We start from the raw sequence: 15996 nt of genomic DNA, 5'->3' as shown, positions 1-15996 counted from the left end.
GCGGTGTTGGAGCCCAGGGACAGGTGGAGGAGGAGGAGGTTGGAGGAGGTAGGAGGAGGTAGGAGGGATTGCCACACACACAGCAGGGGAACAGCTGACGTTACTGAACCCCAATAACAGAGGAGGGACTGTTGACTGTGCGTACAGCACTTCTGGACGGCAACTGGCGGTGTTGGAGCCCAGGGACAGGTGGAGGAGGAGGAGGTTGGAGGAGGTTGGAGGAGGTAGGAGGGATTGCCACACACACAGCAGGGGAACAGCTGACGTTACTGAACCCCAATAACAGAGGAGCGACTGTTGACTGTGCGTACAGCACTTCTGGACGGCAACTAGCGGTGTTGGAGCCCAGGGGCAGGTGGAAAAGCAGAGGAACACAATGTAGGCCGAAGCCTGAGAAAGTCGAAAGGGAACCTTTAACCCCCCCCCCAAGGCGTTTGTAGCTGAAAGAGCCAGCTTGTGCAGCACAAAAGATGCAAAAGGAAAAGGTGGCTCTTTTCATCATGCTCCTTGCAAACACAGAACTAAACACTTTTAAAATGTGTCCCCTGAAGCCGTGAAACCGTCCCGGAGGTGGGACTTTCCTTCGTAATATGACGCAGCACAGCCATCATTACTACCCCCCCGCCGCCGTGCCCCGGCTCCTCAGCGTTGTTTGATTCCGTCCCGGAGCCTGCGCTGTTATGTTATCCCGTGGCCAGGCACACTTAGCGCTGCCTGTCTTCTGACATCATTTGGTGTCAGGCTGGCTGCGCCTGTGCGGCCGCGCTGGCCGAGAGCCCGCCTCGCAGTGTCTTCTGATGTAATCCCACTGGGGGCCTGGGATCCATGGCCATGCACAGTGCATATCCTCGCCTCTCACTCCCCTCCCTACGGCTTCTTTTTCAGACTGTGCGGTGTCACGGCCGTGGCATGCTATTAGGGACCAGCTGACACCGAACAGTCTGAAGAAGCCATAGGGAGATGAGTGAGAGGTGGAGGTTCAGATATGCACTGCGCATGTCCATAGATCCCAGGCCCCCAGTGGGATTAAATCAGAAGACACTGCGAGGCGGGCTCTCGGCCAGCGTGGCCGCACAGGCGCAGCCAGCCTGACACCAAATGATGCCAGAAGACGGGCAGCGCTAAGTGTGCCTGGCCACGGGATAACATAACAGCGCAGGCTCCGGGACGGAATCAAACAACGCTGAGGAGCCGGGGCGCGGCGCCGGGGGGGGTAGGAATGACGGCTGTGCTGCGTCATATTACGAAGGAAAGTCCCACCTCCGGGACGGTTTTACGGTATCAGTGGACACATTTTATAAGTGTTAAGTTTTGCGTGTGCAAGGAGCAAAACCAAAATAGCTACCTTTTTCCTTGTGCAGCATTACTGCTGCACAAGGTGGCTCTTTCAGTAACAAACGCCTTGGGGGGGGGGGGACAGATTCCCTTACATTTCAGTTGTTGTGTCAGCGTGGCGGTCGCATGACACATTGCCGGCTACACAGCTGGGGATCAGCTGACGTTACTGAAACCCAATAACACTGGGTCGTATGTTTTGACTGTGCAGACGGCACATCTGAGCCTCAACTGGCGGTGTTGGAGCCCAGGAATTTAAGTTCAGGTGGTAGAAAGATGAACACAACAGGAGACCTGGATAACGTATACAGTGACCTAATTATTTAATCAGGAGGAGGAGTGGCAAATTCCTGCGAGATCCAGGCCTTGTTCATTTTCAGGAAAGTAAGCCGGTCAACGTTATCGGAGGATAGTCGCATGCGACGGTCAGTTAGTACACCACCTGCAGCACTAAAGACACGTTCCGATAATACACTGGCCGCAGGGCAAGACAGCACCTCCAATGCATACTGGCTTAGCTCTGGCCATGTATCCAGCTTTGAGACCCAAAACTTGAAAGGGGAAGAGCCGTCTGGGAGTACAGCAAGAGGGCAAGACATGTAGTCTGTCACCATCTGACGGAACCGTTGCCTCCTGCTGACTGGAGCCGTCTGTGATGGTGTAGACTTTTGTGGCGGGCACAGAAAACTGTGCCACAGTTCGGCCATACTGGTCTTGCCTTGGGCAGAGGCACTGCTTCTGCTCCCTCTTTGTGCAGAGCCTCCACCACTGCCTGGACGCACTGAGCTGCTTTGGAATGCACTAGCAGCACTTCTCTCAGTTGGAATGGAGAAGATGATGGAACTGACCAGTGTGTCTTGGTACTCCCGCATTTTTCGCTCCCGGTTCAACGGTGTGATGAGGCTTTCTACGTTGTCCCGGTAGCGAGGATCGAGGAGGGTGAACACCCAATAATCAGACATGTTGAGAATGTGGTCGATGCGGCGGTCGTTTCTCAGGCACTGCAGCATGTAATCCACCATGTGCTGCAGACTGCCAACTGCCCAAGAAACGCTGTCCCCAGCTGGAGGCGTGATCTCTGCCCGCTCGTCATCACCCCACCCTCGCTGTACACACTGAGTACTGGACAATTCAGGAACTCCCTCCTCTGGACGGATGTCTTCCTCCTCCATTGACTCCTCCTCATCCTCCTCACAAACTGTCCCCTGCCTACGCGTTTGTGAGGAACCACGTGGCGCTGACTGTCCAGAAGATGATGGAAGTGGTGAATCCTCATCCTCCACCTCTTCCACAACATCATCCCTTAGCGCTTGCAGTGATTTTTCAAGCAGGCAGATAAGGGGGACAGTCATGCTGACTAGTGCATCATCTGCACTCGCCATCCGCGTGGAATAATCAAAGGGACGCAAAACCTGGCAGACATCCTTCATAGTGGCCCACTCTGTGGTTGTGAAGTCTGTACGGCGCTGACTGCGACTTTTTTGCGCCTGATACAGCTGGTACTCCATTACAGCTTGCTGCTGCTCACACAACCGCTCCAACATATGTAACGTGGAATTCCACCTGGTAGGTAGGTCACATATGATGCGATGTTCCGGCAGGCGGTGTCGGCGCTGCAGAGCCGCAATGCGCGCTTTTGCCGTGCTGGAACGCCACAAGTGAGCACAATCTAGGCGGACCTTGTGCAGCAGTGCATCAAGATCCGGATAGTCCCTCAAAAAACTCTGCACGACCAAATTGAGCACATGTGCCAGACATGGGATGTGAGTGAGGTTGCCGAGGCCCAGGGCTGCCACCAGATTTCGGCCATTATCACACACTACCATGCCTGGCTGGAGATTCGCTGGCTCAAACCACACATCGCTCTCCTGCTTGATGGCATTCCAGAGCTCCTGCGCTGTGTGGCTACGATTCCGCAAAAAAATTAATTTCAAGACGGCCTGTTGACGTTTGGCCACGGCTGTGCTCATGTCAGTCGTAACAGGTACACGTTTATCACGGGTCCATGTGGAGGTGGACTGTGACGGCTCCTGCAGCGATGATTCTGAGGAACTGGTGTAAGAGGAGGAGTCAATGCGTACAGAATGGATTCCTGCAATCCTTGGAGTGGGCAGGACACGTCCTGCGCCACTCGCACGGTCTGTACCCGGCTCAACGACATTAACCCAATGGGCAGTGAGGGAAAGGTATCGCCCCTGTCCATGTTGACTGGTCCACGCATCGGTGGTGAGGTGGACCTTGCTACTGACGGCGTTCAGTAGCGCGTGTTTTATGTGTCCCTCCACATGCTTGTGCAGGGCAGGGACGGCTTGCCTGCTGAAGTAAAAGCGGCTGGGCACACTGTACTGTGGGACTGCCAATGACATCAAGTCACGGAAGCTGTCAGTCTCCACCAGCCTGAATGACAGCATTTCCAGTGACAGAAGTTTGGCAATGCCTGCAGTCAGAGCCTGTGCTCGTGGGTGGTTTGACGAGAAAGGCCGCCTTTTCTCCCATGCCTGTACTACCGATGGCTGTAGACTGTGCTGGGAGTGTGTGGTTGACTGGGAAAGTGGTGCTGCGGGTGGAATGACAGTGGGTCTCTGGACAACAGGGCCAGAGGTTCTTCCACGGCGATCCTGGGAGGAAGCCGAACCAGCTGCGTGTGAGCTAGAGGAAGAGGCAACACGAGCTGAAGAGGTGGTAGCTGCCGCTGTTGGTTGGCCTAGCTCTTCAGTGTGTTTGTCTAACTCCGCCGGGTGCCTGTTGCGCACATGTTTCCACATGTTGGAGGTATTGAGGTTGGCGACTTTTTGACCTCTTTTGATTTTTTGATGACACACCTTGCATCTGACATAGCAAATGTCATCTGCAACTGTGTCAAAAAAGGACCAGGCACTGCAAGTCTTGGGAGCCCCCCTTTTGACTTTTGGAAGAGACATGCTCCTTACGGGTGCCAAAGCGGAGGCTGCAGGATCCGCAGTCTTCCCCCTCCCTCTCCCTCTTTGGGCCGTACGGGGAATCTCTTCCTCAGAGCTGCTCCCACCACCTTCCTGTCCCTGACGCCAAGATGGGTCAAGGACCTCATCATCTACACTACCCTCTGCCCCCAACTGCTCCTCCTGGGTAGTCTCAGCAGCAGAGCACGCACCAGTAAGTGGCACCTGAGTGTCATCATCAGCTGATGCGGCCTGCGAGGTGGTGACCGGAGCCACTGGCCCACCCACCTCTTCAGAGGAAGACAGAAAAAGCTGTTGGGCATCACTGCACCCTGCCTCTTCTTCCATTTCTCCAATGCTGCTTGGCTGGCCCCCTGTTTCCAAGCCAAGAGATGATTCAGAGAACAGAAGTAGAGACTGCTCCTGTCCTGGGATCTCTGTCTGCCTGGGCAATTTTGCAGGTGGTGAAGAGACAGATGGCTGCTCTCCAGTGCTCTGTGTCTGAGAGGATGTGGCACTAATGGAAGTTGATGCATTAGCTGCCATCCATCCCACAACGGCTTCAATTTGGTCTTCACGCAGCAGCGGTGTACGGCGCTCGGCGACAAAGCTGCGCATGAACGACTGTTCCCTTGTGAAAGTGGGTGCTGATGACTCACCGGTGCCCGCAGCAGGCACAGAATCCCCACGTCCCCTCCCTGCTCCGCGCCCACGCCCACGCCCACGTGCCTTACTCACTGCCTTCTTCATCTTGGTTGACTGATAAAGATAAGCAGAAAAGTACTAACGGCTTTGTGTGCTTATTCCTGAGCAACTCCTCCTAACAGGTATAAGACACACTAATTTTCTAAAGTGTGGACTAGACTTGAATATGAGCTAATGTGGCCTACACAAATGTAAAGTGGTGTGTAACTGGTGTGTTTGGTGAACTTTATTATTTATTTATTTTTTGGGGGCTGAACTGACAACGGATAGAGCTGCAATCACACGGAGACCGTGCAGACAGCCGTAAACGGCGCTGCAAGGCCCAAAAACCCTCCTCTACTTTATCCTATGTAGTGTTTTTCCACAAATTAGCTGGAGACGGGTGGAAAGACACTAATAGGATTTTTTAAAATAAATTAGCAGCAGACTACACTACTTTGAAAAAAAAAGAAAATTGATTTGGCGGTATGACGCAGTGAAAAACCCTGAGCTGGAGACAACCAGGCTATAGCTGCTCACAGATTACAGGGCGAGCTGCAGTCACACGGAGACCGTGCAGACAGCCGTAAACGGCGCTGCAAGGCCCAAAAACCCTCCTCTACTTTATCCTATGTAGTGTTTTTCCACAAATTAGCTGGAGACGGGTGGAAAGACACTAATAGGAATTTTTGGAAAAAATGTGCAGCAGCCTGCACTACTTCAAAAAAAAAAAAAAAAAGGACAGTATGAGGCAATGAACCACCCTCCCTGAACTGAATACAACCAGCTATGGATGGCCTATGTGGCTGCACTCAGACTAGAGAGTGGGCTGCACTCACACACACACACAGAGAGACCTTGCAGATCGCTGTGAAAACAGCGCTACAAGGCAAAAGGAAGGTGAATAGTAGGTGAACACAGCGGTTGCTAAATTAGCCTTTGGAAAGCACAAAGAAGCAAATCGCTATCTCTAAACTGTCCCTCAGTCAGCAAACAGCGTCCTGTCACTAACTGAATTCACAGCAGAGTGATCGCAAAATGGCGCCAGCGACTTTTAAACTGCATCATGACATCATTTCAGCAGCCAATCACAGCCTTGCCAGTAGTTTCATGCCCTCCATGCTAAACAGGATGTGCCCACACTTGGAATCTTTCTCATTGGCTGAATTTCTGAATTTTGAATCATTGAACTTCCGATTCCGGTATCCGATACGCGCCAAGTATCGGAATCCCGGTATCGGAATTCCGATACCGCTAGTATCGGCCGATACCCGATACTTGCGGTATCGGAATGCTCAACACTACTTATCAGCTCACACACCGGAGGTCACTGGAGCAGAAGTCGCCGGATCCTGCGCAGAAGATCTCTGAATATGATTCCCATATAAGAGAGGAAGAGGTATGTATCTCTGAATGAGTGCAGGGTGCAGGCGCAGAATTCCGAGCTCATAACTGACGTGCATCGGAGGGGGGTAGTATTTTGATGAGCCCCCATGGCCTGGAAGAAATCGTTAGCATACAGTAAGAATATCACATAAGTCTGCCAAGACGTCAGTCTGCCCAGTGCATCATATAAAAGTATCATAGAAGTGCGGATGAAAGAATTAATCCAGATTTGAACCACAAGGGAACTGAAGGTAACTGGATACAGTCACTTTAAATAATGTTTCTGTTTGTTTTCACTGTCACCCCAAAAATCCTCCTCTTTCTACTAACCCCCTAATCCCAACATCAAGTAAGAAACTGATTCTCTCCCTCCATCCTCCCCATCCATCTTACCTCCTCCTTAGAACTTTTCCTCAACATACAATCCACTGTCTCCAAACACAGACAGCCCTCTCATGCCCTCTCCTGCTCCCACCTGCTATCACTTTCTCTGCTCCTCCTCACTGCCAGTGATATTTCTCCAAATCCTGGTCCTCCTCACCACCTCCCCACAGTCATTTCTACTTCCCATCCACAATTTATTACAAATTTTCATAACCTCTCTAACCTTATACCCACTTCCGCTTCCGCTATGGAACGCTCACTCTGTCTGCAACAAATTTTCCTACATCCATGATCTTTTCATTACTAACAAACTTCCCTTCCTCGCTATTACCGAAAAGCACTTCGGAACACCCTACTCCCTATGCCAGGGGAAGTGAACGAATAATGCACAATGATTACCAATTATCATAAAATACCATTTTTTATTACACGTTTCTTACAATAAATTCCATAATAAATTAACAAATCAAGACCCAAGATGTGAGGGACACCTTGCTAAAGAATCTACTATTCACCTAACATCAATATCCTTTTGCTATATAGCATTATGCAAAGTCAAAAAGTATAGGATAAATCCAAACAATTCTTATAGTCCCTTAGCTGATAGAATGTCTACAAGGCCTAGTAGATAGGTTATACATCAACTGTGAAAGAGCTTGGTAATTACTATAGTTGCTTCTAACCACGCCTGATATGCCTATATCTACTGATCCCAAATATGGCTATTGCATAGACAATTCAATACCAGAGACAAAATATATACATATGAATCTCTCCTTGAATAACTTACTTAATGTGTGGATTCGATGCTGCGTCCCTTGATCCTGACGCGCATTTCGTACACATTTCTTCAGGGGGCGTATTACCGAAAACTGGCTCAACCCCTCTGACACAGCCTCTCCAGCTGCACTTTCATATAGTGGATTCCACCTTTCCCACACCCCTGCCCCAGCAGCAAGCACAGCGGAGGAGTTGGTTTTCTCCTGTTAGATAACTGCTCCTTCATCCACATCCCAATGCCACCCTCTTTTACCTTCCCTTCTTTTTGAGGTGCACTCTGTGTGCATCTACTCCCCTACCAACCTCCAAATGGCTATCATTTACCTCCTGCTAGGGCCAGCCACCACCTTCTTCGACCACTTAACCATCTGGCTACTTCATTTCCTCTCCACTGACATCCCCCTATAATCATGGGTGACTTCAACATACCCATTGACACAACTCACTCAGCTGTCACTAAACTTCCATCTCTCACTTCCTCCTTCGGCCTTGCTCAATGGTCTTCTGCAGCCACTTATAAAGATGACCACACACTGGACCTCATCTTCACCAGCCTCTGCTCCCTATCTAACCTCTCTAACTCACCTCTACCTCTTTCTGACCAAAACCTACTCACATTCTCTTCCCTTTCCTCTCCAGGTCCACAATCCCCACCCCATAAACTTGCACACCCTCGCAGAAATCTCAAACATCTTGATCTACACTCACTCTCTGAATCTCTTCTTCCTCTTACAGACATAAGTTTCTTACACAATGCGGATGCCGCTGCCGCTTTATATAACATCACAATAGCTATAGTTCTTGAATCGGTCGCCCCTCACACATACTAAAGCTCACAACATCAACAGACAACCCTGGCACACCAGCCTGACCAAAGAACTGAGGCGGGCTTCCAGGGTTGCTGAGCTGAGATGGAAAAGATCACACTCCAACTAGGACTTCATCACATTCAAACAGTCCCTCACTACTTTTATGGCCACACTTGCCAAAGCAAAACAAACCTGCTTCTCATCTCTCATATCCTCCCTGTCTCACAACCCTAAACAGCTATTCAACACCTTCAATTCTCTCCTTCGTCCCCAGCACCTTCTCCCTCTCCACTGATCTCAGCTGAAGACTTTGCCTCATTCTTCAAACAGAAGATTGATAACATCAGAGAAAGCTTTTGCCTACAACCCTCCTAACTACTCAGCCCTCCTTCTCCAAAACCAGCTTCTCCATCATTACAGAAGACCCTACTCTCAAGATCACATCTCACGACCTGTGCACTTGACCCGATCCCATCCCATATCATCCCAAACCTCACCACAGTCTTTATCCCAACCCTAACCCATCTCTTAAACCTATTAGTAACAACTGGTGTTTTCTCTCATGCCTTAAACATGCCTCAATCACAACCATCCTGAAAAAGCACTCGCTTGACCAATCCTCTGAACCTAACTATTATCCAATATTAGTTCTCCTCATTCCTCAAAACTAATGGAACAACTAGTGTTGAGCATTCCGATACCGCAAGTATCGGGTATCGGCCGATATTTGCTGTATCGGAATTCCGATACCGAGTTCCGATATTTTTGTGATATCGGAAATCGGAATCGGAAGTTCCCAGTGTATGGTTCCCAGGGTCTGGAGGAGAGGAGACTCTCATTCAGGCCCTGGGATCCATATTCATGTAAAAAATAAAGAATTAAAATAAAAAATATGGATATACTCACCCATCCGGCGGCCCCTGGCGACCAATCACAAGCCGCGACGTCATCGAAGGTCCTAAACTCCTCATTCTTAGGAACGGAGGCTGCCGGTTACATCGGTAAGGTCCAGGGGCCGCCGGACGGGTGAGTATATCCATATTTTTTATTTTAATTCTTTATTTTTTACATGAATATGGATCCCAGGGCCTGAAGGAGAGTTTCCTTTCCTTCAGACCCTGGGAACCATACACTGGGAACTTCCGATTCCGATTTCCGATATCACAAAAATATCGGAACTTGGTATCGGAATTCCGATACAGCAAATATCCGAACCATCCAGGATACCTTCCGATACTTGTGTCCCATTGACTTGCATTGGTATCGGGTATCGGTATCAGTGATATCCGATATTTTTTGGATATCGGCCGATACCATCCGATACCGATACCTTTGAGTATCGGAAGGTATCGCTCAACACTAGGAACAACATGTCCATTTCAAACTGTCCTCCCATCTCACTTCCTGCTCCGTCTTTGACCGCTTACAATCTTGCTTCCGACCGCGTCACTCAACTGAAACTGCCCTAACAAAAGTCACCAATGACCTATTGACTACCAAAGCCAAGTGACACCACTCTATCCACCTCCTGGACCTGTCCTCTGCCTTTGACACAGTGGACCACTCCCTATTACTACAGACCCTCTCATCTCTTGACATCACAGACTTGGCCCTATCTTGGATTGTGTCATACCTAACAGACCTGACATTCAGTGTCTCCCACTCACACACTACCTCCTCACCTTGCCCTCTATCTTTTGGAGTCCCACAAAGTTCAGTTCTAGGGCCCCTACTCTTTTCCATTTACACCTTCAGCCTGTGACAGCTCATATAATCTCATGGTTTGCAGTATCACCTCTATGCTGATGACACACAGATCTACCTCTCTGAACCAGATATCACCTCCCTACTAACCAAAATCCCAGAATGTCTGTCTGCTATTTCATCCTTCTTCTCCGCTGCAGCCCTGCTCTTTGTAGCAGAAATGCTCACTTGCTATGAGCGCCATTCTAGTGGTGTCTGCACTTCCTCTCTTGTGGGTCGCGTAACATTTGTTATGTCACACGATCTCTGCGGCCAATCAGCGCTGGCTTCACTCTTCCCTCCTTCGGACAAATTAGCATATCCAGAGCAAGTCAGAGAGCAATTGTAGCCATCACTTCCACTGGATTTGTTGATTTCGCCGAAGGAGGGAAGAGTGAAGCCAGCAGGAATCGCATGCCATAACATTGTCACCGCTAGACCAGAACCAGAGGTAAGTGTAAATGTTATTATTTTACTGAGGGTAACCATGGGGATTGAGAAGGGTCTGTCTGAGTAGTGGACAACCCCTAGTCATATGAGATTTTATTATACAAAAGTGTCACCTAGATTATTTTTCAGCTGGGCACAATCGACAAAATAGAAAATATGTCTGCCTAGGTTCCTAGAGTATATAGATAAAATTTCATTTCAATAGATTCTCTGTTTATTAAAAACCTGTGCACAGACAGCAAGAAGGTTGTCTGTTCTTTTAGTTACCATTTAATATACCGTACCAACATTTTATTTTCAAGATTTAATTTAATTTTTTTTAATTAAATCTCACATTTACTACTGAATTTATAGCACAACCCATATATCAGTACTTACGTTTACAGAAATCATTGGGTGTTTTGGACCATGTCAAGTTTCCCAAACAAGTTATAGTATTTGTGAATCTGTAATCCTGATAGTATCCAGGTCTGCACATGTACTGAACGCTTGTGCCAATAAAGAAAGTTTCCTTTGTTTTATACTGGAACTGCAGTTGAGCATTATAAAGGTCGGGTGGAGCTTTACAAATGCCTGATAATAAAGCAGAAGATAAAATTCATATTGCGTTAGTGAAGTCACACATGGTCTACAGCTCCAGGGCAAGCAAGAGCCATCTTGGGACAAATATTTACACTTATGATTGTGATTATTGTTATAATTAAGTCATGCATCTAAATAGATAAATGTCAAACATATAACCTCATCTATACAAAACAGGACATCACAAAACTGTATTAGCCTAGCCAAACAATGGTAATCCAGAACTAAACATCCTGTAGAGCAATCGATTATCACTGAGGGCATTATCCGTTATTGTCCACATTCTGTGAGCAATAATATTAGGCAGATCTGCTTTAATTCAGCAATGTGGCTTAAAGAGATTGTTCCCTTTCAGATAATGTTCAGACCTGGCTGTAGTTTGTGAAAAAATAATAAACCCCGCTATACTTCGTGATCTCTGCGACTCTGCCAGTGGAGACAGGATGCCATTGAGCTCACTGATTGGCTGTCGTGGTGTCAGGAGTAGCAGCGGAGACTCAGTGGTGGACCCTTTGAAGGTGAGTACAAAAAAGTTTGATATTTTTTAACAAACTGCCACTGAGGCAAATTATTATTTGAAAGTGAACAACCCAGTTAGAAATTTTAATTAGGCCTCATACTTGCATCCATTTTCGTCGTAGGTGCTCTAGCCATGTTTTTCACGAATAGAAAGTGTAACCATCGTAGTCTGTGGCCATGTCAAAGTGTTACATTTTTTTTGCATGCTGATTTGCAGATTTAAATGAAAGTCAACCATTGACGTGAATGTTTATCAAAGCTTTGTTGCGAAGGTGCATAAAAAAAATTGCTAGCACTTTGGATGTCATCCATGTGTCTAGGGTTGAGCGACTTTCATTTTTTTAAGATCGAGTAGGGTTTTGGGAAACCCGATTTTGTCCAGAGTCGAGTCGAGTGCAGTCGGCCGATTATCGCTAAAAGTCGGGGATCGACCGAAACACGAAACCCAATGCAAGTCAATGGGGAAGCATAGTCGGCAGTGAGTGGAGGCCAGGAAAACACCTACAGTGCCCATTTTAATGCCAAAAACATCCATTCTTGTTTCTGAAGCTTGCCAATCTTAATTAACTGTATAATAATAGTTGGGCATAGGGAATTGGGGGAAAGTTGTGGGGGGAGTAGGGCTGGCTCAAGTTTTTCGTGGGCCCAGGAAATGCGGACTACGTCACGGCGGTGTTGCAGGGAAAGGTAAGTATTTAAAAGTTGCAAGTGCTGTGATCCTGAGCAAGCAGGGGGGGGCCCACTCGTTCGCATTGGCACTGGCACAGGGCCCCTCAAAGTACGGCGGTGTGTTTGCATGGCGGGGGCGCCTCCCACCAGCAGCGACACTTTTGCGTACTCTGAGGGGCCCTGTGCCAGTGACGTCGCCAACGAGTATGCCCCCCCACCTGATGAAGGAACCTGCACTTTCATCTGCACCTTCCTCTTTGTCCCTGTGTAAGGTGGTATAACATGCGGGAAGGGGAACCTTACTTTCAGCAGGGACAGATTCTGGCTGTGTAGAGTACAAGGGGAATGTAGTGGTCTAGGTCAATGTACCAGCAGACTCATTTAGCAGTGGCTGGGCAATGGGCAGGATGAGGAGGAAACAGATATAGGGCCAAAGAATAAAGTAGGCTACATGCAGTTCAAAATTGGTAACAGGACTAAACAGGCGGCATTGCTTTGTTCAGTGGAGTAGCAAACCCAAGAGCAGCAGACACTGTTTCAAGGGCCTAACCACACTAGTAGGCCAAATGCAGTTTAATATCTGATAGTATAGGGCGAAAGCCAGAATGTGGAAGCTCAGCTTTGTTCAGTTGAGGACAACACCAGGGAGGGGCAGACACCTTTAGTAGGCCGGAAAAGCCTATTGCATTTTTCAAAATGGTAATTTGGAGCAGAAGGTTGAAGCTCAGCTTTATTTAGTTGAGGGCAACACCAGGGAGGGGCAGAAGCCGTTAGTAGGCCCTAACCAAAGTTGAAGGCCAAATGCAGTTTAATTTCTGATACTATAGGCCGAAAGCCAGAAGGTGGAAGCTCCGATTTAGACAGTGGAGGACAATTTGAATTAGGGACTGCAGACAGACTTAGTAGGCTGTCCCCTGTGGACCATGCATCCACCACATTAACCCATTGCGCCGTAATGGACACGTAATCTTCCGTGGCCATGCCTACAGGTCCATGCGTCTGTTGTCAGGTGCACCTTTGTACTCACAGATTGCCAGAGTGCATGGACAATGCGGTCTTCTACATGCTGGTGGAGGGTTGGGATGGCTTTTCTCGCAAAAGAAGTGTCGACTGGTTAGCTTGTAGCGTGGTACAGCGTAGTCCATCATGGCCTTATTAATAGTAAATAAAATATATAACTAGGCTCTATGAACTTTTAAATAGGTTCCAGGGGTACACGGGCAGCATTGGTGTGGTCAGTGGAGGAGTATTGCAAGTAGGGGCTGCAGACAGGCTATCAAAGGCCTAAAATAACAAACAGTAGGCAGTCATGGCAGTTTTACATCGGTTACATGGATACACAGGCAGGCACTCCAGGCAGCATTGTGGTCAGTGGAGGAGTATTGCAAGTAGGGGCCGCAGACAGGCTATCAAAGGCCTAAAATAACAAACAATAGGCTCATTGCAGTTTTACAGCGGTTACATGGATAGACGGGCAGGCAGCTTGGTGGTGAGTGGAGGAGTATTTAAAGTAGGGACCGCAGACAGGCTTCAAAGGCCTAACATAAGAAAATGGGCTGGCTGTAGGCACTTTATAATTGGTTCCAGGGGTACACGGGCAGCAGTGGTCTGGTCAGTGGAGGAGTATTTAAAGTAGGGACCGCAGACAGGCTATCAAAGGCCTAAAATAACAAACAATAGGCTCATGGCAGCTTTACAGTGGTTACATGGATACACAGGCAGCTTGGTGGTGAGTGGAGGAGTATTTAAAGTAGGGACCGCAGACAGGCTATCAAAGGCCTAACATAACAAACAATAGGCTCATGGCAGTTTTACAGCGGTTACATGGATACACGGGCAGGCAACTTGGTGGTGGTGAGTGGAGGAGTATTTAAAGTAGGGACCGCAGACAGGCTATCAAAGGCCTAAAATAACAAACAATAGGCTCATGGCAGTTTTACAGCGGTTACATGGATACACGGGCAGGCAGCTTGGTGGTCAGTGGAGGAGTATTTAAAGTAGGGACCGCAGACAGGCTTCAAAGGCCTAACATAAGAAAATGGGCTGGCTGTAGGCACTTTATAATTGGTTCCAGGGGTACACGGGCAGCAGTGGTCTGGTCAGTGGAGGACTAGTGGAAGGAGGGACCGCAGACAGGCTTCAAAGGCCTAAAATAACAAACAATAGGCTCATGGCAGCTTTACAGCGGTTACATGGATACACAGGCAGCTTGGTGGTGAGTGGAGGAGTATTTAAAGTAGGGACCGCAGACAGGCTATCAAAGGCCTAACATAACAAACAATAGGCTCATGGCAGTTTTACAGCGGTTACATGGATACACGGGCAGGCAACTTGGTGGTGGTGAGTGGAGGAGTATTTAAAGTAGGGACCGCAGACAGGCTATCAAAGGCCTAACATAACAAACAATAGGCTCATGGCAGTTTTACAGCGGTTACATGGATACACGGGCAGGCAACTTGGTGGTGGTGAGTGGAGGAGTATTTAAAGTAGGGACCGCAGACAGGCTATCAAAGGCCTAACATAACAAACAATAGGCTCATGGCAGTTTTACAGCGGTTACATGGATACACGGGCAGGCAGCTTGGTGGTCAGTGGAGGAGTATTTAAAGTAGGGACCGCAGACAGGCTATCAAAGGCCTAACATAACAAACAATAGGCTCATGGCAGTTTTACAGCGGTTACATGGATAGACGGGCAGGCAGCTTGGTGGTGAGTGGAGGAGTATTTAAAGTAGGGACCGCAGACAGGCTTCAAAGGCCTAACATAAGAAAATGGGCTGGCTGTAGGCACTTTATAATTGGTTCCAGGGGTACACGGGCAGCAGTGGTCTGGTCAGTGGAGGACTAGTGGAAGGAGGGACCGCAGACAGGCTTCAAAGGCCTAAAATAACAAACAATAGGCTCATGGCAGCTTTACAGCGGTTACATGGATACACAGGCAGCTTGGTGGTGAGTGGAGGAGTATTTAAAGTAGGGACCGCAGACAGGCTATCAAAGGCCTAACATAACAAACAATAGGCTCATGGCAGTTTTACAGCGGTTACATGGATACACGGGCAGGCAGCTTGGTGGTCAGTGGAGGAGTATTTAAAGTAGGGACCGCAGACAGGCTTCAAAGGCCTAACATAAGAAAATGGGCTGGCTGTAGGCACTTTATAATTGGTTCCAGGGGTACACGGGCAGCAGTGGTCTGGTCAGTGGAGGACTAGTGGAAGGAGGGACCGCAGACAGGCTTCAAAGGCCTAAAATAACAAACAATAGGCTCATGGCAGCTTTACAGCGGTTACATGGATACACAGGCAGCTTGGTGGTGAGTGGAGGAGTAGTGCAAGGAGTGTCTGTCCCAGTACTCCCAAAATATAAATAGATGTTAATGTCTCGCAAAACAACCACAACAAAAAAAAAGGTGGCATACTTAGGTACAGGGGTGGGCTCATCTACTGAGTTTCTGACATAGTAATTTGGCAGTAACTATTTAATGGTGCCAATATAGGACACAGACACAGACTACTTTAAGTTGCATCATAGATGTCTACAAATTTGTATTGTCAGTGCCAGACATTGAATGATGTCAGCGAATAGACTAAAGATTGGTGGAGCTGTGCGACATAATTTTGGACGTGGTAGAGCACATTTTGAGCTGGGGTAGGGGGGAACTCTCTTGAGGCCGGCGGGACCGCCCCAGGGCCCCTCATGTTACAACGGTGTGTCTGACGTTGGGTGCGCACCACCACCGCC

General features: G+C 48.4%; 1 protein-coding gene across 1 annotated transcript in view; it reads right to left on the bottom strand.

Moving 5' to 3' along the window:
- LOC143815681 (sushi, von Willebrand factor type A, EGF and pentraxin domain-containing protein 1-like) overlaps positions 1–15996 on the bottom strand; it is a 493353-nt gene that overhangs the window by 206236 nt on the left and 271121 nt on the right. Inside the window, exon 7 of the mRNA XM_077295192.1 lies at positions 10868–11062. Within this exon, the coding sequence (XP_077151307.1) occupies positions 10868–11062 (195 nt within the window). The remainder of the gene's footprint in view (positions 1–10867; positions 11063–15996) is intronic.

The sequence above is a fragment of the Ranitomeya variabilis genome, chromosome 3 (assembly GCF_051348905.1).
Source record: "Ranitomeya variabilis isolate aRanVar5 chromosome 3, aRanVar5.hap1, whole genome shotgun sequence".
NCBI lineage: Eukaryota > Metazoa > Chordata > Amphibia > Anura > Dendrobatidae > Ranitomeya > Ranitomeya variabilis.
This window is presented reverse-complemented; position numbering and strand designations above follow the sequence as displayed.